This window comes from Stegodyphus dumicola, chromosome 6, assembly GCF_044657685.1.
Source record: "Stegodyphus dumicola isolate Sdum_Otavi_A_Nest chromosome 6, ASM4465768v1".
Classification (NCBI taxonomy): Eukaryota; Metazoa; Arthropoda; class Arachnida; order Araneae; family Eresidae; genus Stegodyphus; species Stegodyphus dumicola.
Window position 1 is genome coordinate 45,433,954 of NC_140773.1, and position 24,039 is coordinate 45,457,992.

The 24,039-nt window shown below is 33.5% G+C and overlaps 1 protein-coding gene across 1 annotated transcript in view; it reads left to right on the forward strand.

The window, feature by feature from the left end:
- The window catches only part of amon (prohormone processing protease amontillado), a 454,317-nt gene that overhangs the window by 353,067 nt on the left and 77,211 nt on the right, over positions 1–24,039 (forward strand). The window contains exon 4 of the mRNA XM_085818272.1: positions 8,707–8,815. Coding sequence (XP_085674398.1) covers positions 8,707–8,815 — 109 coding nt within the window. The remainder of the gene's footprint in view (positions 1–8,706; positions 8,816–24,039) is intronic.

Here is a 24,039-nt window from a genome sequence, read left to right on the forward strand (position 1 = left end):
GAGGTCATACGCACACTGCACACCGCGCCTACGACGTCGGTTGCCCTACCTACCACAGATACGTTGAGAGGATCCGTCGCAGCACGTAATATGAATGAGATCTCCACCAACTGCAGGTATCAACTAAGTAATATGTTTACTTAGTTGATACCTGCAGTTGCGGTTTTGCAGCTGAAGATGATGGTTCGGTAAAACCATCGAAACTAGTCCTGTGAAAATTTTGTAAATTAACGCTGATTTTTGTTGTTTGACTTCTGAATAAGTAATATGTCTCCCAGTGCCCTTCAGAAGACGCGAGCTCAGAATAAAGACCTTAACATTACTACCCAGGCACAAGAAGGTCCTATCAGATGTAAACAGATGAATCTGCAACGTGCTGTAGCAGCTGCAGCGCAACTCATCCAGCATGTCATCGATCATAATTTGGATTTTGTTCTTCTAAAAGAACCCTATTGCAGACAGGGGAAAGTGGCAGGCCTACCTATTGCTTGGAAAATCTATTAAGCAAAACCTTCTGACGCACAAGCACCACGAGCTGCCATAGCCTGCTCATTTCTGGTTCCCTTTCATTATTACTACAGATAGGGACTATTTCTCAATCCTGATAGCCTTCAACCACCAGCAGCTAATCCTAACCTCTATATACTCCTCCCCCACAGAAGACTTATCTCATGTTACCACTTGTTATAATGATACCAAGATCAGATTCTCCAACACTCCACAGATCATCGGTGATTTTAACGCGCACAGTACCATTTGGGGCTATTCTGAGACAAGTACCAAGGGACAAGAAGTGGAAGATTTTTTAGCTACTAAACACCTATACCTACTTAAAACCCCAGGAGCACCCCCAAGCTTCGATAATTCCTACAATATAGGATGGCCGGATCTAACAGTTGCTATAACTGATATTGCCAATAACATACAGGCATGGGAGGTTAGAGATGAAATAAGCTATTCTGACCGTCTGTACATTCACTTTGTTATCACCATGGACACCACAATTACAATTCTGAAAAGATTCAAGCTGCAGGGCTCGAAAAAGCGGCAGTTATTACTCTCTTTCATGGACATCTTAAACGAAGAGGAATCTGTGCTGGACTAACACAATAGCTCAGAAGAGTTGAACGAATTCATCGACCAGCTTCTCAACACCATACGAAGCACATGCGAGCGCTTACAAGAACTGCCAAAAAGCTTCAAGGCTTGGTGACTAGCAACTTAAGACAAATGCGGTAACCTTGCAGAGACCTTAGAAGACACCTTCGAACGCCTATGCCAGATAGCGACAAGGTGCAATTGCTAGAAATATTTCGCAGGGAACGGGCCAAATATAAAAAGTGCAATTCTCACTGCAAAGATTAACAGCTGGAGACAATTTTGCACAAACAATAGTAATCCGTACGGAATACTTCACAAAATAGCTACACAAAAAGTATTCCAGCTGGCGCAACTATACGCACAACGCTCAACATCAAATAGTGATACTTGCACCGCAAAAAGCACAGCCGGAAGCCTTCCTCGCAGAAATCTTTCTGGAGGACGATGCGCAAGACGACACAGAGAAACAAACTTTACTGAGAGAGAACTACAATACCCCCGCACGCCAGATGACATCCCACTCTCAAAGAAATTTCTCAGGTTTTTAAATATTTGCCAATAAAAGGAAGCACCAGGCCCGAACGGGCTGGGTTATGCCATTCTCAAAGTAGCATTTAAGGCCAAGCCCACGTTCTTCTTTAAATATTTCAACAAGCTCTTACAGATACAAGTTTTTCCTATGGCTTTTAAAAAGGGGCATGTCGTCCTTTTTCTCAAAAAAAAAGATAAAGATCCCACCAGCCCAAAATCGTTCAGACCGATTTGCCTCCTCTCTGCAGTTGGTAAAGTCTACGAAAAGTTGATAGTCAATAGGCTGAAATATCATCTGCACAGCATGAATTACTTGAGCCCGAAGTAACACGGCATCCGCACGCGCAGCTCTACAATACATGCTTTAGATAGCATATGCACACAAATTCAAAGAAACAGGAACAATAATTTACAAACAGCATTCATTTCTATGGACCTGCAGAGTGCGTTTGATACGCTGTGGTGGCCTGCGATCAAACAGGCCCTCAGGGACGCTGAATGTCCTGCCAATTTATTTATGGTCCTAAACAGGTATCTTCAGAATCGTCAACTATTCATTGCGAATGATCAGAGCGTGACAATGGGGAGACAAGTAAAAGGCTGCCCACAAGGCTCATGCGCGGGGCCACTGTTGTGGAAACTAACCTTTATCACGCTGGTAGCCTATGCGGATGATGCAGCGCTATTGGTAAAAGCTCGTAGGAGAAACGAACTCGATCGCAATGGGACAGAGGCATGTACACTATTTACCAGCTTATGCGAAGCTTGAGACTGTGTCACTCAGTACATATTTGCTGTATCCTGTATGTATCATCTTGTATGTATTTCAAGTACTAAGTATTATGACTAAATAAAGTGTTTCGCATTATATTTAAAGCACTGTGTCATCCTGTATACATCTCATGTATCCTGCATATATCATCCTGTACATATATTAAGTACTAAGTATTAAGCATCATGACTTAAGTATTAAGTGGTGCGCGTTATATTTTAAACACTATGTCACCCAGCATATATTTCCTGTATCCTGCATGTATCATCCTGTACATATCTTAAGTATTATGCATTGAGTAATATGACGTAAGTATTAAGTATTGTGCATCGTATTTTAAGTACTGTGTCATCCCGTACATATCTCCTGTATCCTGTATATATCTACCGTTTAGTTTGGTTTTATTTAATTATGGCAAAGTACACTAGGGCTACCTGCCTAATGGGAGCAATGCCTTCGGGGAGGACTTTCTAAGGAAAACTGACTCGTATACACGTTACACATGGGGAAAACCACGAAAACGCCCATGCAGCCAGCCCGTTCGCGGGATTCGAACCTCGAACCGAACTACCAGTGTTCAGCGATTTTACCGCTCGGCCGCTGCTGGGCCCCGTATATACCTACCGAATTAAGCATTCAGTACTATGACTTAAGTATTAAGTATAGCGCATTATAATTTAAAGTACTGTGTCATCCTGTACAGATCTCCGCACAACGTACCGTGTACTATATTCTGCATAATATAATAATGTCTTAAGTGTTGCATACTGTATCAAATATAGTATTACGTATTGTGTCATCATATTGTACTAAATTTATAGTTGAACTAATATATTATATCTTAAGCAATGCGTTTTTTAGTCAGTACTGTGTAGTGTAATGTGTTATCATAATGTACTAAATATATAGTTGTACGAATATATAATATCTTACGTAATGTGTATTGTAATAAGTAATGTGTATTGTAGTAAGTAATGCACTACACATCTATGTACTATGCATTAAGTCCTGCATTATGTACCTAAACCAGCTAAGTATTTATCCCTGCGATATGTACCATGTCCTAGAGTAATTCTTAGGCGCTCAATCCTCCTTTTATGTTACATGTCTTTATGGGTTTATGCTTTTATTTTATGTGTAATGTGTGTGTATATGTGTTCACTTGGTTGCGTTCGTGTATGTATTTTCTATTTTCTGTTTTTATGTTTCTATTTTCTGTTTTTATGTTTCTATTTTCTGTTTTTATGTTTCTATTTTCTGTTTTTATGTTTCTATTTTCTGTTTTTATTCACTATGTAATGTACTTTGTATGTCACCTCAACCCCATATGTAATCCACCAACTTATGTCAAACAACCACCCCTGTATGGCCTTATAAACCTTTCTTAAATCTTAAATTTAATTTCCCGGTGCGGCCTCGTGTGGCTCCAGGGAGTTGTTGCCTCTGGACGCGAGACATAGGCCTGTTTACCTCTGTTAAACACCAGGCGTCCTCCGTCACCTGTCACCTGTAAACGGAAGTGCCTCACGAAGGACGTATGAAAAATTTCCAGTGGGAGGAATGGAAACTTCGTTATACTAGATCTCGTGCTTTGTAACTGGCATGTAGTTGGGCCTTTAAAGGAGAACCTTGCTAAGTTGCAATATCATTTTAACGATATGAGAATGTTTATCGAAAGTTGGACGAGAATTCTTCGAACAAGGTAGAAAAATACTCTGCCATGCTACGGTAAATATTTGAAAAAACAAACAAGTTTTATAGTTAACTTTCTAGTATAAAAAGAAGAACTATTATTTATGTTTCACACGGTATTTCTTTCTTGGGAGCGCAACAAAAAATGTGGTAAGTCAGATGAAATTCTCTTAAAAAAGGAAAACTCTTTATATATACTTTCCTTCAGAAAAAAGGTAGAAAAGGCATCTTATTATTCAATTGATAAACAAGATTGTAAACTCTCTCTCTCTTATTAAGGAAGAGCGTCAGATGTTTCAACTGTAAATTTGAAGCAGATATTTTTATATCATGATTTACAAAAGTATTTACAACAAGGTTTTCTACCAAAGTTAATTTTATAAAAGACGCCGGTTTTGAGGAAAATGATGGCATTTGTTATTAAAAATATAGAAGTTGTCATTATCTCAAGGTGGAAACTTTCAGATTTATTTTTTTTTATTTTTTTTTTTTTTAAATTCTTTGATAGGTAAAATTGGAATTTAAAATTATCTTAAAAGATAAATTCGAAACATGTAAAGTGTTCATTTGGTCTCTTTGTCTGTAAACAATATGTATTATCCAAGAACATATGCATATAATACATATTTTACTAATATTATATAAGCAGTAAGAACATGTAAGAATAATAAGATAAATAACTAGTTTTATTTTATAAAGAAAACTAAGATAGTACGTATAACAGGTGTACCTTATCTGAATTAAACCGCGAGCACGCGCGCTGTGTCCAATGCACCCACACGATTAAATAAACCTTTTCAAAGAACGTCTACATTCAATGTGGTCGTGTCTTAGGTCGACCGCTTTATGTTTCCGAAGTTTTTTCATTGGGGCTTTGATTCGGTGTCTTCGAATCTTAAATGTGTCTTAAAATCGAAATTTTTCTTTAATTTTAGCTTTATACTACCATTAGGATATATTTTCATGAACTGGTAGCCCTATGTATTAAAGAAGATAAGTAAAATGTCTCAATAATATTTTTAGCATTTTTAAATTTTTATAGTTTTATTTAATAAAATATAATAGTAAATGTTTGTGTGATATATTAGATCTTTATCGAAAGTTTTCAGTTCGCAAGTTTTTCCCCTGCCTCCTTTTGCCAGCATGTTGGAGCAGTCGAACATCGCCAATAACTGTAATTTATATTGACCTTGAGTAGGTAAGGAATTGCGATGAAAGTTTATTTTTAGCGCTGAGAACTTAGTGATTTGCTATATTGTAAGAAATAATACTCATAATTGTTACTTAGTTTGTACTTAATTGTTTGTTACTTGAGAGAAGCAGCTATTTGAGTGTGTAGTTATTTTCTGTTTCTCTCATTGGCGGAGTAGTAATTACCAATAAATGTTTTAATTATTCTTCGTTTATCTCTAAGAATATTCAGTAAATTTTTTCTGACAGCGGTAATTCCGTTTCCAGATGCAGATTAATTTGTGCTTTCAGGCGTAACATAGAAAAGCTGTCCAACTAAAGTAAGAGTCTAGTAAGAGACTATTTCTCGTGGGTTGTGGGTAAAAATTATTTTATGTACACCAAGAAGCATCACCTTTATAATATAGTTTTAGCATCACCTTTATAATATAGCTTGAAACTCTTAAGTCTCTTAAGAAATGCAGTCGAATCTCTATTACTCCACTTTAAGTAACACTAACCATTTAACAGACTGATCTGAATCCTCAGATTCTCGCGCTCTTCGACCCTGTGAATGTGGGCTTACGAGAGGTTCCACTACATGTATTCTTGCACACTGTGTATGATGTAGTACTTAAAACTAGAAGAGAAAAGCATAAGTACACATTTTTCATCCAAGATCCTAGTAATGGCAAACAAGCAGACAGGGAATTTGTTGTAACCATGCAAGGTTCTTGGTGAAAATCGTTAAAATACACAGTTAATGAATGTGAATAAAATTAAGAAAAAAGAAAGTTCTCTTAATGCAGCAGTAGACTTGCCTATAAATTAAGAATCTGATGCTCCAGCTTAATTTAGGAACTATAGTTTGATTTACAGTTTTCTATTAGTTACGAATACTTAAATAAATAAAATTTAAAATCAAATAATAGGTTGTTAAATAACAGGCCAGAAATTTAAGAGAAGTTAACCTTGTAGGGCTGCTATTGATCTGGACACTAAAGTTAATTCCTACCGAACGTACTGGACAAGATAGCGAGATAGCTATGTCTTAGATTCACACCGTACCAAAGGAAGGTTTCAAATAACTTTTTCTCATTTACATCTAATTTAAGGGAAGGGCATAACTTGAGCTGCAAGTAAAAATCTCCACTTGTGCTTATTCAAATTAAGCAACAACAGTTCAGACGTTGATAACGTAAAATTCAGACGTTATTAACGTTAATAAAGTTCTCAGACGCTGATAACGTAGTCTTATATTACACATTCACTAAAATAAGCTATAATCTCGCAGAATTATTTTACCACGGCGCAAGTTAAACGTACCGAATAGCGAGAGAACGTCAAGGCTGCCATACCACTTTTAAACAGAGCTTTAATAGAAGAACCACTTTTAAACAGAAGAATTCGCAGCACAGACGAGTTCTTTCTAAGATTCAAAACTTTCAGTTTGAATACCCTCAAAAATAATTTGCCTTCTGGTAAGGAATATGGAAGGAAGAAGTTATAATAAAGATCTAAAGCATAATAAACTGGTTAATTGCATAATATATGTCGCAACCCTTTGGACTTATGAAGCAGTTTTTATAATTATCTCTATAATTATTATTTCATTTTCGCTAAGTTCATATCCTTGGTTTTGTAAGTTTTTATATCTTAGGTGGTTGGGTAATTAGTTATTACAAGACACTTTAAAGTACTCTGTTTAAAATGGATCAGTGCTTCTATGACTGATTTCTTAAAAGATAATTGCTCTGTTTGTGTTCACAGGGGCAAATTTTAAAAACCTGTTCACTTAAATATTGTTAAATTCATTTAAATCTTCGTATACAGGGAGATTCAAATGCGAGCAGTCTATTTTATCTTTAAAATATATGTCGTTTTAATAAAGTAACTTTTTATATACTTAATTCCAGTTTTTTTCCTGAAAGTATTACAAGAGAAGTAGTACAACAATAAAGAAGGGAAAACTACACTGAGAAATACAAGTGTATAACACTAACTGTTTTATTGCAGGATATCTTTTCAAAGCACTAGCTATTTTCGCGCTAAACATAGCTTGCATTGCTGAAAAGCTTCTTTTGCAATGCTTTGCCAAAAACAGTAAATTCTAATAGCAGTTATATTTTCCTGTTAGCAGTTGAAAGAAATATATTACAGAAATTATTCCCATTTTTTTAAAGTGCAACCAGGTTGATGCTTAACTATTTGTAGGATGTCCTCGAATGTGCTCGTTAGATAAGTACACTTGCTTTTAACAATGAATCTTCGCCACTGCTGAAGCATCCCTGTTACGGATAATGTTAGCATGAAATTTAGCCGACTTAAACAATAGGTATAAACAGGGACACATCATTTCCTAGCCGTCTCATAAGATTTAAAATTTTCTATTCTAATTGCTTTCATCACAGTCTGCATTCCCGCCATTTTTACTTGTAGGTGCACTGTTTTTTCTTTCATCGTTCGATTGCTAATAATCACATAATCAGAAGATTCATCTCAAAATAACTTTCGTGTAAGGTTTCTACAGTTATCGCATGCTGTCTTCAGCGCATAGTTTAAATACTGATGTAGGTGACGTGTCAGACGTGACGGTGATCGTCAAAATTATTTACGTAAAACTTCATTTTAATTATTCTTACTTCAGCTGATCATAATTAAAACTAAGTGATCACAAAGACCTACTGAGATTTAGGGAAATTTTAATATGCTTGTCAGCAACAAGAGTTTCCATAGCAACGAGGTTTCGAAATTAATCGACATAGCACACTTCATTTATTTATACTTCGAAATTTCATCATCGTCCAAATTACTGAACACTAAATTTTTCTGCTCGAGGGAATATTTTAATAAAGTCTTGATGAAAATAAATCAATAGATATAATACTTATGCCGAATTTCGAGTGTCTCAAGCATTAGAAGAAAGCTTTTTAAGACGACCAACCGTAGTTCTAGTATATTGCCAACTTAGCTACATCGCCAGATTAACTATAAGCTCTTAGATATTTTTCATTAAAATAATTGAATTAATAGATAATTAAAATTTTGTATCTAAATTAGGAACACCGATCTTCTGTATTTCTTAATGTATACCATATCTGCGATATCTGCTCGAGTTCTTTAAGTGCAATAACTTGCTATGTAATACTATTTTTAGCCATCCTATCGAGAAGTCTTGGAATTAACTTCATATATTAATACAGTAGCAAGCTTCTGCGTTCTTTTGAACTTTTGAACGTTTTACTCTCTCCAATTTTTGTATATCTTCTACAACAAGTAATCTTATATATTAAAGAAATTTATTTCTAAAGTATGACGGTAATTTAAATGTTTTGAATCAAGTTCAAGAATTTTCTTCCTTGCCTACCTACCTTTATAACGATTCTTAAACATTTTCTTCTCAATGCGTTTTCTCTTTAACAACAATTTGTTCTTTCCAGAAAAATGTTGGCCAAAATGGAGGAAAGCCGAAACTGGATCTTAATGTTGAAGCTGCCTGGGCGCAAGGTTATACTGGAAGGAATATCACGACGGCTATCATGGATGATGGTAAGACATTATTATCTGTTTCTCACATGCTCAGAATGGTAAATAGAATTCTATCTGAAACAATTTGTATTCGATAAACCCTTGAAAAATTTTTCAAATCCTAGAAACATCTGAAAAGATTATATTTTTATCTTAAGAAATATTAGGTAGATAACTAATTTTGTAAAATTTATTTTAACTAACATAATTTTTCTTATATTCAATCTTTCCTGTGTTTCTACTTTTTCTGCCAACTTCGCCAGAAATGCAAATTAGTGAGTTCAAATAACGAACGAAAATGTAAATTAGAAAGAGATTATTGACAATTTAAAGTAATAGCTTTATATTTCTTATATTACTTTACCTGCTAATTGGATAATTGTACTTGTTTCGATGAGTTGGATCGTTTTGCTAGTGTATGTTTTCCAAGAGTCGTTTATGGTGGAAATGGGTATTAGATTCTACTTTAGTGTTGCCTCAAGCTATTTTTTTGTTGTTGTTTTAGCTAGCAAGAACTTGTGTTTTCGTTCTGTTAATGTTTTACCTTCTAAATTTATAAGGTATTTTCTCCCTTCTTTCTGCATGCCTTCGTGGTGTAATGGTAGCACACTCGGCGCGTAATCGAGAGGTCCAGGCTAGAGTCCCGGCGAGGCAATTGCGCATCTTTCATGTCTACTGCTTCCAAATAACCTAATGACTCTACAGTGGCACCCGAAGTAAAAAAAAAAGTGGTGGATGATGATTATATTTGGCGATTGCGTACCCCTAATCGCCGTCGCCCTTTAAAAGGAGCGGTATATGAGGTATTTTCTCCCTCCTTTCTGTATGCCTTCGTAGTCGAACGATAGCACACTCAGCGCGTATTCTAGAGGTCCAGGTTCGAGTCCCAGCGAGGGTATTGCACATATTTCAGCTTCCTGACATCGAAAATAGCCTGGTGACTATATATTTATTGTCGAAACGCAAACAAACTTTACTTGATTTTGCGACTGCAGCATTCACTTAATGTTATTGTATTCTATGGTTCTATTCTAAGCTACAATAATTCTTCCATAGTCCAACAACATTAAACGGGCTTAAATGAAATAAGCTTTATAATTTTGTAACTTAAATAGCTCTAGTCGCAGCTATCGATGTTCGTGCTCTCGCCCAAAACAAAAACAAAAAAAAAAAAAAAAATATGTAGTTAAAGTTATTATGACAACTGTATCTGCATTCTGCAGTAATATTATGTATTATATTGTACACTAGGAACGGGCCTGTTCTAAAAAGTACAGTTAATTAATATTCCAAGAGATGACAATAATATCAAATTCATATATATATAATATGAATTTGATATATATAGTATCACAAAATTTTTTGGTACTTTTCCGTTTCGCCAAGCAGACTTTGTTGGCGACAGCATGCAGTATACACATAAAAAATGTTAACTAATGTTAGCTCTACGAATTTTTTATTTTGAAGGCATAAACATTTTAATAGGGTTTAAAATTTTGTAAAAAGCCACTACATAAATACAATTTGTAAAAAGACATTAATTTAAGCATTTACTATGGTTTCATGGTTCAAAAGCCTGATTCGCGGGTTCGTATCACGTGACGCCAAGTGATCTCATCTCACGTAAACTACGCTACAAAAATCTAATTCTCTCAATAATTATCTGCATTAATTTCAAGTTAAATATTAATTTGCAATACAAGTTTAAATGCAAAAATTATTTCAATTCGTACGAATAGCTTACTCAGAAATTATGTAAAACCGCAGTGCTTTACTTCGCTAATGCATTCTTGTTAGAATTGATGAATTTAACCCTTGATTTTACCTTTTCTATATTTTCGCCTTCCGGTGAGCGGTGTGATTGCGTCCTAATTTACTTAATTACCGCGAATGGTCTTAGGGCATAAAATTTATCTATCTTGTAAAATTTCTATGTAATTGTATGCCAGTATTAAAAAAACAATCAATCTGATAAGAAATGGCTGCGAGTTGTTTTGAAAATGAAGCGTAAAAGGTTACGAGCGAAGATATTCCGTTTGGCATCAGTTGTACCATTACTGGAGACTTTAACGTTTGCGCCGGCAAAACGGAAAAGTACCTTTTTTTTAAATTTATTTATTTAAAAGCACAATTATTCAAAGTACTTTCGCACAATATGCTGCTGAAAATTGATCAGTATAGGCAAAAAGTACGAAATTTAGAACTTATTTCACACAAAAACCCAAAAACGTGAAACTCAACACCAATAAATTTCAAAATATCCTATGAATATACAAAATAAGAATTAGAGAAATGTGAAATTAAAAACCTAAAAATTATAAAAACCTTAAAATATGTTCTAAAACCATAAAAAATAAAGAAGAGGAATTCAATTAAATCTGACGTAAGGTTATCAAGTAATCATCTTTAGCTGACTAGCAATCATTGCGTAATAGTACGTAAGTGACTGACTTAATGTTATAAACTATTCAGAAAAATTAACTGAAAACAACAGAATAATACTTACAAATACAAAATATTAATCTTTTATGTTTTAGAACTTGAGATTATTAGTAGGTATAAAATATTTTGAATCATGCGTCATGACGACTACAGATGATATTACTAGCGAATCCAAAACAATAATAATAATAAATAAATAAATCTCTTATTTTTTCTTATTAATCCTTTTCTATAAGAATCCATCAACACTGCAATCGTTCTGTACACATACATGCGATAGTTTCTGAACCTGAATCATGTCTAAACGGCAGCACAGTTTAAATGAAATTTAGCACTTGGGGATTTCACTTGTGTTACTCCTCCCCATACAACAAATATTTAGCCATAAGCCAGGCTCACAAGAAGCATTAACATATGTTACTTATCAAGGAGTAACGGAATCTTTACGACATAGTACTTTATTTTTTTTGAAGAATATAGATGATATTCTTAGAAAACCTTCGTTAATGTAAATGTATTTGATTTATTTTCGTTCAAAGATAAAAAGGGGCTTATCAGTAAGGAAGCAAGTTGAGAAATTCAAGCTTTAATAATTGCGGTTGGAATTCACTTCGAAAAGAATCCGCTGAGTGTTGCTATCGTTAAAAGATCTCGTTCATGATACGTTTACAAACCCAAGCATCTGTGATGTCTTAAAATAAATTGCGTTTCTCTTAGGTCAAATAGCTGGTACGCACTGCAGCATACTAAACTATCAGCTAATTAATTACATATCAAACTAATCAACTACTGAATAATTGACGATATAAGAGGAATTTTGTTTGCTCTTTTAATGAAATACATTTCATTTAATTTTATTCTTTCAATTAAGAGGATTTTCCGTAGTAAGGTGATATGAAAAGGCTATAAAACATTTAGATTTGGTTGAATTCGTTTGCGTAGCGTGATATTTTTGCTGAACGTATTATTTGCAGTTTATTTATAATTTGAGCTCCCTTCTTCTGACCTTCTATCATGTGAAGCTATCCAAATGTATTTAAACTTCTCCAATCGATACAAACCATTTCTAATGGGACCTCTTTTGACAAAATGATTCATTAAATTCAAGCTGTTGCAGTCTTGAAGTGTGCAAGCCGCTAAATAGATACCATTTAGTGAACTTTTAATGTCTTAAGACTTTTAGCTTTATTACTGATATTTAATGCAATTGACTAACTTCAGAGTAATCACTCCTTTCAATATGTTACAGTGCGTTGTTTATGTTATTATACTATTGCTAAATATGTGATAAAATTAGGTCTTCGTCGTTTTAGAAGATTTTTATTGTTTTGAAAAAGTTTTGTTTTTTAATTTAAGGTTATCAACTAAGGAGACGGAATCTCTTCCCCTTAAGTGAGAGTTTTACGATTTCTTGACTAGACTGATTCAAATCTAGGACGATATCTTCAAACTATAATAAAAGATTAACAGCAATGATTGGCTGCGAAGCAATTGGAATACCGCAATTATTCAAAAGACTGAAAATGTATACATAGAAATTTGGTTTATTTTTAACTAAACATAAGAAAAATTACTGATTTTATAAAAGCACAAATGATGAAAATTTTCGGTACTTCCCCGTTTTGCCGGCGCAAACGATTAAGTCACCAATAATGGTACAACTGATGCTAAACGGAATATCTTCGATGGTAACCTTTTATGCCTCATTTTCAAAACAAGTCGCAGCCCTTTCTTATCAGATTGATTTTTTTTTCAATACTGACATATAATTACATAAGATATTTACAAAGATAATTAAATTTTATGCCCTAAGACTATTCGCCATAATTAAGTCAATTAGCATGCAATCACACCGCTCACCCGAAGGCGAAAATATAGAAAAGGTAAAATCAAGAGTTGAATTCATGAATTCTAATGAGAATGCACTAGCGAAGTAAAGCACTGCGGTTTTACATAATTTCTGAGTAAGCTATTCGTACGAACTGAAATAATTCTTGAATTTAAATTTGTATTTCAAATTAATATTTAACTTGGAATTAATGTAGATAATTACTGAGAGAATTAGATTTTTGTAGCGTAGTTTACGTGAGATGAGATCACTTGTTTACGTGAGATTTATCACGTGATACGAACCGGCGAATAAGGCTGTTGAACCATGATAGTATAGTAAATTCTTAAATTAATGTCTTTTTACAAATTTATTGTCTTTATTTATTGGCTTTTTACAAAATTTGGGCTAATCTTTGGGATATGGTAACAGGTAGTTTGGCGACATTTTGGTAAGACGATAAAGTTTACTAGCTAGGACTTTAACAGTGTACATGGATAAAGTCAAGAGTGTGCGCAATGCCATTTTTGTGCAATTCTAGGATGTTTTTTTTAAGTGAAAATAAGTCGACGTGTACATGGATACCGTGTATGTGCAATTCTTAAAAACGCGGCAAGCAGTGGGCGATTCTGCATTTTCTCCCAATTTCGCACCTAATCTTCGTCATGATTAAGCACTTTTGTTCCATAAAAGTTCTAGCATAAGCGTAATTCGGCTAGCAGATTGTTGGGAAAAAATGCTGAGTTAAAAAAAAAAAAAAAAAAAAAAAAAAAAAAAAAAAAAAAAAACCATGCCTTTATTTTGTGAAAACAAAATGGCGTCCAAAAAAAAACTAGTAAGTTGCTGTAGCAGGTTTGGTCGCCAAATTTTCGCCAAAAAATTACCAAGTTACCATAATCCGAAGATTAACCAAAATTTTAAACCATTTTAGAACGTTATGCCTTCAAAATAAAAAATTCTTAGAACTAACATTTGTTAACATTTTTTATGTATATACTGTATGTTGTCGCCAACAAAATCTGCTTGGCGAGATTTGTGCCGGCGAAATGAAAAGTACCAAATTTTCATTAAAAAAATACAAATGATTAAAATTTACTCATTGACAAAAATGTAAATACCTTTATTAAATACAGCAAATCCTAACTTTTACTTATCTTAAACTTCAGTCTTTACTATCTTTATTTATCTTAAATCTTATACTTCACAGTAAACTGATTTTCTGTTTTAATATCATATCGTTTAAAATTCGTTACTTATAGAAGATCGGTAGGAATAACACTCTGAAATGCATTGGATAGGGACAATGAAATAGAAAAGATCGAGAATCATTTTCCCTCTATTTCACTCCAGAATTAAGTAATTAATTTATAAAATATAATGGCAGTTACGAAGACGCAAAATTATGTAAATTGGATAATTGAATTACTTCGAGGAAAATATTCGTTAAATTTTAATTATGTTTCTCAATATTATCTGACATGCACAGTGACTATTAATTACTTAATACGAAGTTTGAGTTCTCTACAGTAATAATTTAATTAAACTTTGGAGAAATTTAAAATTTACTTATTTCAGATTTTTGATTTCTATCCAGGAACAGGCATTCAGCTCAGGTTTAATTAGATTATGAATTACTGTGCTTGATCAAATTATATTATTTTGCTTGTATTTCCAGTCTACAAGCAGTAGCAGCGGATTTGTTATTATTTTAGTCAATCAATGTCATGCTCCAATTTAATTAGTTTTAGTTGTCAATTTTCACCTGGGTATACATTTAAAACAGCGTTTCTCAAATTTTTGTCCCGAATTAAATCATAAAACATTTTCCAAATCATGTTGCTCTATGTCCATGTCTGCACTCATAAAGCTCTATGTATGTAGCTAACTATGTGTTGATTTGATCAGTAAGCTGCAAGTGCGGTAATTCTCTAAAGATGCAATATCTTTTCGAAAATCTGTTTAATTGTTTCAACTAACACTTGGTTATCGTACAAGAAATGCTTCCTCAGAGGTATTACTATGAAACACTCCGCTTTGCGCATTTGAGAAAACCAATGAATCCTGATGTAACTGATCTTTTTGTCAGTAGCCCGAATATCAGGGTTCAGTTATGTCATCCACTCGGGTACAAGGGAACCTAAAATTCTAAGCTGAAGGTTTATTTCAACATAAATTTAACACTGATGCAGTGAGAAATTTATTGGTGAAAATTTTTAATTTGTGTCATCTGTAATGCTGAGCTTGTCATCGCATGAATTTCATCCGTAATCAAGACATACATAATTTAACGTCTTTAGTGCATATGTTACGATGAAACACCGAAATCTGGAGAATGTCGACTTTAACTGGTGAATGTCAATATTCACATAGTCGCGTGGTTTTATGTCCGAAACATTTTCCAATTACTCTTATTTCTGACTTACACCGGTCAATGTCGACATTCACTATGTACTAATGGTGAATGTTGAACATATAAGAATATTACATTTTCTTCTTCGTAATTCAGTGGCGAAAAAACGCACTTGAAACTTAAAATGAGAACTTAAGAGCATGAGAACTTAAAACACACAATACATTCAAAATGGGAAAGGAAAATAATAGAAGTTAAAAACTTACTAAATTACGTGATTCAAATCTTATTTATTGCAACAACTTAAACTATTATGACACTTTGAATTGCGCAAGAGGCTCTTTGCTTTTACGACTGCATTTATTTGTGAAACACTTCCTTTTGCAATGACAGCGTGTACACATATTCCTCTTTTTTTCGATCTACACCAGAGCATATCTGTGATTGTCGACATACACCGGTGAAAGTCCGAATGTACAAGAATATAATGCAATATTCGATCTTTCATCGACGTATTTGGTGAATGCTTCTCTGGTGAAAGTCGACATTCTCCAATTTCGGTCTTTCACGGTAACACATGCACGCAAAAATATCGAACTGGCGTGGATAAAATTTTGAATATTAATGGTAAGAAATCGTTTTGCAAGTTGAGGTATTCCGAACTTTTAGTAAGCAGTATTCTTCGTTAATATAATCTCTGAAACAATTTACTTTAGTTTTAATTAAACTTAGAATTTCTCATTTTTTATATATACATTTCATTTTTTGAATCTCGTTTGTTTCATTTCATTACTCTAAAAATTCCTAACATATGACAAAGGAAATTTAAAATGCAGTTTTTTTACGGTATTATTTACCTGATAAAATTTATGGTAAAATTTAAAATATCATCTTTGTAAAAATATCACAGAAAATTACATACCAGATTCAGTAGCTCATGCATAGGGTTAGAAGGAGAGGTCTGATTAAATTCAACAATCGCATAAATATACAGTGGGTAAAAAAAGTATTTGCACACCTATATTTTTGTTTGCAATTCATAAAAAGAAGCATTAAGAAATAAAAAAATTGATATTGCCAAATCAGAATAAATTTAATCATCCAAAACAAACAGAAAAACTACAATAATATAAATAACAATGCTTTTTTGTAACAAAATTAAAATATCTCATATCAAAAAAGTATTTGCACACCTGCATGAATACAAAAGAAATAAAATATATAAGCAAATTTCAAATAACTAATATTTAGTATGCATGTCTTTAGCATCTATTACTGCTTGTAATCTTGCTGGCATTGATTTAATTAAATTTTCTGTAACAGTAGGCTCAGTATTCGGTCACCCTTCAATAAGGGCTTGTTTAAGGGCAGATTTGCTCGAAATCTTCCTTTTTCTTATTTTTAAATCCAAAGAATTCCACAGATTTTCCAAAGGATTTAAGTCTGGTGATTGTGGTGGAGCGGCAACTTTTCTGGGTACATTATAAAACAACCACATACGAGTTATACCGGCAGTGTGCTTGGGATCATTGTCTTGCTGAAAATAGTACGAATTACTGATACCCAATTTTATTGCACCTTGTGGCAAGTTATCTCGCAACACATCAATGTAGGTTCGAGCTGTCATATTCCCATCAATGAAACACAAGTTACCAATTCCTTTGCTAGCCATGCACCCCCAAATCATAACAGAACCTCCTCCATGTTTAACTGTAGGTAACACATTTTTGGTATGAAAAGCAGCACAAGGTTTTCTCCAAACTAATTTTCTGCCATCTGATTTAAAGATATTGAACTCACTCTCGTCGGAGAATATGACATTTTTCCAGAAATCGATTGGCTTATTGATATATTCCTTAGCGAATTCAAGTCTCTTCAGTCTGTTTCGTTCAGTTAGGAAAGGTTTTTTCCTTGGTGATCTCCCATAAATGTCTGCATCGTGCAGGACATTTCGAACACTTTGGGCACAGATTTGAACTCCAGATGTTGAAGCGACATCATTGGCTAAAGTAATTGCACTAACAAATGAATTTTTTGATGCTTTTCTTATGATTTTTCGCTTCATTCGCAGTGAAAGTTTCTTTGGGCGTCCAGAGCGCAAGTTATTTGATGTAGATCCTCTTTCTTTATAACATACCAAATAGTAGAGAAGCAAACATTTACTTTTTTACCTATTTCTTGATAACTTAGGCCATTTTCACGTAGAGAAAAAAAAATTTCTCGCAATGAAATCGACAATTCAGATTTCTTAGGTGCCATTACAATTTGAATCGGCAATCAACTGATAACGTTTCGACAACACCTCCTTTTATAGTCGTCTTACATATATTATTTACTGCGGGATGACTGTCAAATAATAGCATAAAATGCAAATTTGCTAGAGTTGAGTTGAGTGTGCAAATACTTTTTTTGACATAAGCTATTTTAATATTGTTGCAAAAAATGTTTTTTATTAATATTATTGTATTTTTTGTAATTAATTTAAATGAATAGGCTTATTCTATTTTTTAAATGCCAATTTTTGTATTTATTAATGCATTTTCTTATAAATTATGAACAAAAATGTATGTGTGCAAATACTTTTTGTACCCACTGTAAAGACATATTTTTCATTATAAAGGATGATGTTTCTATTTGTAATTTTGTTTTAATATATCCACACAACATAGGTTATGATTTGAAGAGCATTCTCAGAGAGTTTTAGGACAATACTTTCTCATTCATTTCCAGTGAAATTAAAGAAATAATTACTAACATATCTCATCTTCATTTCTCAGTGTTATTTCCTTGCGGAAAAGAATTTAAACTGAATTTTTTATCTCAATTTACGCAGCCTTTGTCTGTTCTTAAGGAATCAAAAAATAAAGCTTTAAATATTTATTGTAATATCAGAGAACAATGCTAATGTTTTCAAACTAATAACTGCTAGTTACTAAACTTGGAATTTTACATAATAGTTTAATACAAACCGATGAACATCTGCAAAGGTAAGTAAAAGCTCGGTTCAGCAAGAGAAATTCAGCTTTTAGAAACACTATCAGGTAAGGAACTTTTGTTGTAATTTCGTAAAATGCAGTTATCACCAATATTTTCATTGTAGAAGAAAGGCTAATTTTTATTTATCACCTTATGGACTACATTCTGTTTCATAAAGTGAAAATTTGCATTAAAAAAATTAAATTGTGAAAGCACTTTGAAATTTAAAAAAGCAAAACAAGAGAATGTAAGAGCATTCAGGTAGTTGATTTCCACAAAAGTATCGAGAAAATTGTAATGAGTGACAAAGTTTGTTTATTTTATACAATGGACTTTTTCGAGTTCTTTGTTAAAACTTTATAGATTCGGAATATTAGAATGTATGTACACTGCGAAAAAAAAAAGAGGGGCAATTCTATATATCTCGTTCTACTGAGCCGATTGACAAAATTCAAATTGCGTTTTTCATGTCTCGAAAGCGTGTGTGTGTGATTATGGCAAAGCCTCGAGGGCTATCTGCCTAAGGGGAGGGATGCCTTCGTGGAGGACTTTCTAAGGGAAACTGGCTCGTATACACGTTACACATGGGGAAAACCACGAAAACGCCCATGCAGCCAGCCCGTTCGCGGGATTCGAACCTCGGACCGAACTACCAGTGTTCAGCGACTTTACCGCTCGGCCGCTGGTGGGCCCATGTCTCGAAAGCGCGACTTAGGATATATATTAGATTTATATATAGCGTTGTTCTAACATAGGTATTTTGACACAAAGTCAGACTTTTTCTGAAATAGCATACCAGTTGTTTTCCATATTTCGATTCTACGACTCAAATTATGCCTAAATATTAAATTTTGTAAAATTTGGGGCGAAATTTACGGAGAAATTCAAAAATTTATCTTGGCCCAATTTTATTTTCTCTTTTTTTTTTCAATTTTCTTATTTCTAATTTATGGCTCCTGTGCCAGTGATAAACCTCTTACTGAAATTTTCCTTGCTTAAATAGAACTCAGATCTATCTGTACATTTTTTTCTTTTCGATAATAAATAGGAATTTTAATGTTACAAACATTAGTCATGCTCCATCAAAAGTATTTCCATTTATCTACTGCTAAACAGTTTTCATACAGAGTGTTTCAAATTGTCTGCAGTGAGTCAAATGGTTTGGCAAAAGCTGGTGAACATTATGTTTTTACCTTTTTTTAAGTTGTAAATAAGTTTTATTTGCTGTTGCTACAGATGTAATATTTAAAGACTTTGCAACTGATTTCTACGTTGGTGGACTTTCGTGCTAACAATATTTTAACGTTCGAAACATTACAAAAAGTAAGTACTCTTTTTCGAGTATTCGTTTGGAGTCTTCTTTCCGCATAGAAGTGAAGATCGTAACAAATGAACTGATCTGAAATCTCTATCTGAAAACTCAATACTGAGAAACCGCAATTCACCCAGTTTGACAGGCCTTGAATGCAGATGGCTTTTATAGCGAATACTATCTTGTGGCTGCGATATTAGCCCAGTTTACATAGTAGCGCCCAAAATGCTTTTCCCGTTCTCTTTTTAACAGCGACATTCTACTGAACAGAGAAGTGCTTCGCTTGCTTGAACAGTTGAATTGAATTTTGCGTCAGCGCACTTTCTCTTGTTACTAACGGTTTACCTTTGGAAACATTAGAAACGGTACATAACTTTTTCGGGTAATCGTTTGGAGTCTTCTTTCCATATAGAAGTAATTACTAACGATATTTCCTTTTCCGATTAATAATTGTGCTTATTTTGCACTTAGAAAATGTAATACTATGCATTTCTTGACGTTTTTGAATTATGGAATAGGAATATTTTCTTCGGAAAGCACAACATATCCTTTAATCCCCAGTTTGTTTACATGCGACATTTCGATAGAACAATGAATTTAAAAGTAGAAAACGACATTTCTCATTACAAATAACAGCTGTTGCCAGAAAATTTTATTAAAACAATTTGCTTGTTTTAATTCTTTATTGAACTCGTTCTAAAACAGTATAAACACCCTCTTTGTGAGTTTCAGGACTGAAGGAAAATTTCACCAGTTTCTTCAGAACCTTTTAACTTTCATTCCATTGATTTTAGGTCTGTTGGAGGTGCTCTGATTATCTCTATAGTTTACATATTTTCACATTTCTTTTCAAGACTTAAAGTCATCTGTCATAATCGTTTTCTTGATAAATATGGTGACCTTGATCATGATACAGAGTTAACAATGAAAAACGTTTATCTTCTAGCTTTCTGTCTTGGCTTTAGTATTCCTAATGCATTATATTGTACTTTCACATGTTACTCTAACAAGAAAATAATATTATGCAATTTTCGCTTGTCTATGTTCGAAGTTTTAATCTTCCTCTCCAGCGAGTCATAATTTTAACCAGTGATACATTTTGTTCGGAATATGTGAACGAACTACTGGCCATTACTGTAGGGCCATTTGTTATTCCTTATTACTGAAACGTAAAGAATGCAAAATCTGATCAAATTTGTGTCGGTTCTTTGTTTTTGTTGTAAGGATTTTAAATTTTACTAAGGCTATTTTCCATTTCCGGCCAGAATAAACGCGAATAGATTTAGTTATGCAAACTGTTAAGTATTTAAGTTGTGGCTTTTAGCCAAGAAAGAAAGAGAGACTTCTGGCTGCCTTACATCACGCACGCTTTTCAGTCAGTTGCTGTCTGCTTTTTAGGCCAGAACTTAGTTCTCTTTGATACTTGAAGACGTACGTGGTCCCCGCATTCTGCTTACTACATACGTAAAGTTTAACAGGCCAATCTTCGCGTTACTAGTCTTTGTAAAGCGTTTGAATTTAGTTCTTACTTAATTTAGTTAGCTTGTAGTTCTTTTTTTTTTTTTTTTTTTTTTTTTTTTTTTTTTTTTTTTATGTTTCAGACCACAAGTATTGGTCGTTGTATCCTGAAGTGCGGGAACAGCTTTAAACTGTGAAGAATAAAGAGTAATTAAACCTTCCCATTTGTGTCGTATCTTCTACCACTTGTAAGAACATAGTTTTAAGTAAACCCCTTGTTCTACTCAGGACTCCAGTATGTTTGCGAAAGCAATTAGAAGACACAGTAGTTCTGATATTGTAAGTTTGGAATTTTCAAAAATAGATAGTGGATTGCTGCTTACTAAATATAATTAATACTTAAATTATTCATCAATTAGCATAATTCAGTATTGAGAGTTAATATTATAATTAATGAATGAACTTCATTGAAGAATTACCATATTTTATTGTTGAATTTATTTATTTCCAGTTTTATAACATAGGAAATAATTACATACGTTATACTGTGTAAGCGATACGCAGTGGTTATTACATGCGTTATACTGTGTAAGCGATACACGTAATTATTAGCGAATTTATGGGTTTCAATTATATAATTATATAACTGATCCGTTATTTTAAAAAAAATGGATTTGTAATTGTGAATAAAAATCAGATTATAATATTCCCTATTCAGGTATACTATGCAATGAAGTACCTCTATATCCTAAACTAATTAGCATACATACAAATATTTTGGTTATTACTTACCGACAAATGATAAAATAATATCAGTCTGAACGAGCTTCCAAAATGAATTGGTACTGCAACATCGCTAGTAGTCAGTAGCACTAGGTAATGTTTTAACATTACCTTCAAATAATGATTTGCGTTATTCTTTATTCACTGCTTTCAACAGTGAGTTTCTGAAGTAAATGGGATATACATTCTTTGAAACTTTCATTTCTCGTAAAAATCAATGTATTTCTTTGGCTATTTATTTTAATATTAAGCAACTAAATAAACATGCAAGAAATTTAGTTCATCAAATAGGCAGAGTTTTATCTAAATGGGCAAGTAATTAATAACTAACCCATTCAGAAACTTCATAAACGTTAAACCCAGGGAAAATCGCTATCTGTAAATCGCTTTATTACCCTAATTAATGGATTAATAGTAACTCCTGTTCGTAATGAGCATAGTATACAAAGTTCTCTAACTATATTTGCTCTATGGCTAACAAATCTCAAATATTTTGGAAAAGTTTCATCTATCCTACGTGTCCTACTTATATTCTTAATACGTTTTATTCTCCTTGTTATGGATAGTGTGTTTCAATAAAATCTTAATTATAAATTACATTTTCTTCTTCATCACATTAAAATATTAATTTCATTTTCTTTAGTTGAAATGATGTTTCTCTGTTTAAACACCCATTTCAGATTCGCAAATTTTAAGAAATATGGCTACTTTTAAAGTCTCAGAAGGCCAAAGATGAATCCGAGACTTCTGGCCAAGTGTAATTCGACATTACTCTAATCCTCTTTTTCCGTGAAAACACAGAGTTCCATAAGCACTGAGTTCTTAGGTTTGTACATCATTTAACACTTTTGCATCTATTTGATGATGAAACATTTTCTTTTGGAAAGGGAAACACTCTTTCACAAATGCTTCCAAGCACTGAAGCTTATAGATCTTAAATGTTCAGTGAAATAATTTCGAGAAAAGTTGAAACTATAACAGTCTTTGCTGAAAGACATGACTTACTTTTCTAAATGCACTATACGGATGATAGAAATATTTCCACAAAATATCTCTTTCGTTTTATGCTCCAGATGAAAGTCAAAATCGACAATGGCACACTTCCGCTCTCATTTTCCACATCATCTGCACTTTCCACAGCTGAAATCTTCATAATTTCACATTCAGCTCCAATAAGCTGGGAATCTCCTGCATTGAAGCGTGCTTTAATGAAGGCAGTAGACGTGAAAACAATTTATCGGTGCGGAATTATTTATATTACAAATCCAGGGAGAACAAATTGAAACATTTAGTAATTCATGCTGAAATAGAAAATGCACAGATGCGTACAATTTAACTGCAAATTCCCACAAGTACATAAATTGCAATCACAAATTTCTGGTTTAAGTTACCTCTTCTTGGTTAGTAGCTGATAGTATTTTAATAGGATTACTACTGATGAACGAGATGCTCGTTTCTAGTTAAATTTAATTTGCACACACAGGAATTATACTTTTGGAAACTTCAGTCCAGGAGCGGGAGAACCCAATATTCTCTTTCCGAGGCAAGTAACTATAATATCCAGAACTGTTAACCAACTACTAAGTAATTTCTACTTATGCAGAACAATCGCATAATTTGGTCCTGACTAATTTATCCAACAGTATCCTAATACGGAGCACACCTTCACTCTTCCTCTTTTCTGTTTAGGGCAGGATGCAGGGGTGGATATCTTCTTACCCCTCGAAGGATTCTACTCATATGAGACGTAATTGTGACGAATGTAATTTGCCAGAGGATTGAATCCAGAATTACTTTCCAGCTGATAAATACTATTACCAATTTAACTGTACGAAGCTATTAACCATTACTGGATAATTCCTACTTTAATGAAGGACTCGTCAAACTTAGCTTTGTTTAACTGGAGATAAATGGTATAACGGTTGAAAACTTACATTTATAAGGTATTTCTCCCGCCTTCTTAGCATGCCTTCGTAGTGAAGTGGTCAGCACGCTCGGGGCGTATTCGAGAGGCCCGCGGTTCGAGTCCGCGAAGACGTTGCTCATTTTTCATCTCTCCTGTTTTCAAAAAACTACCTACTGTCTCTACACATTGT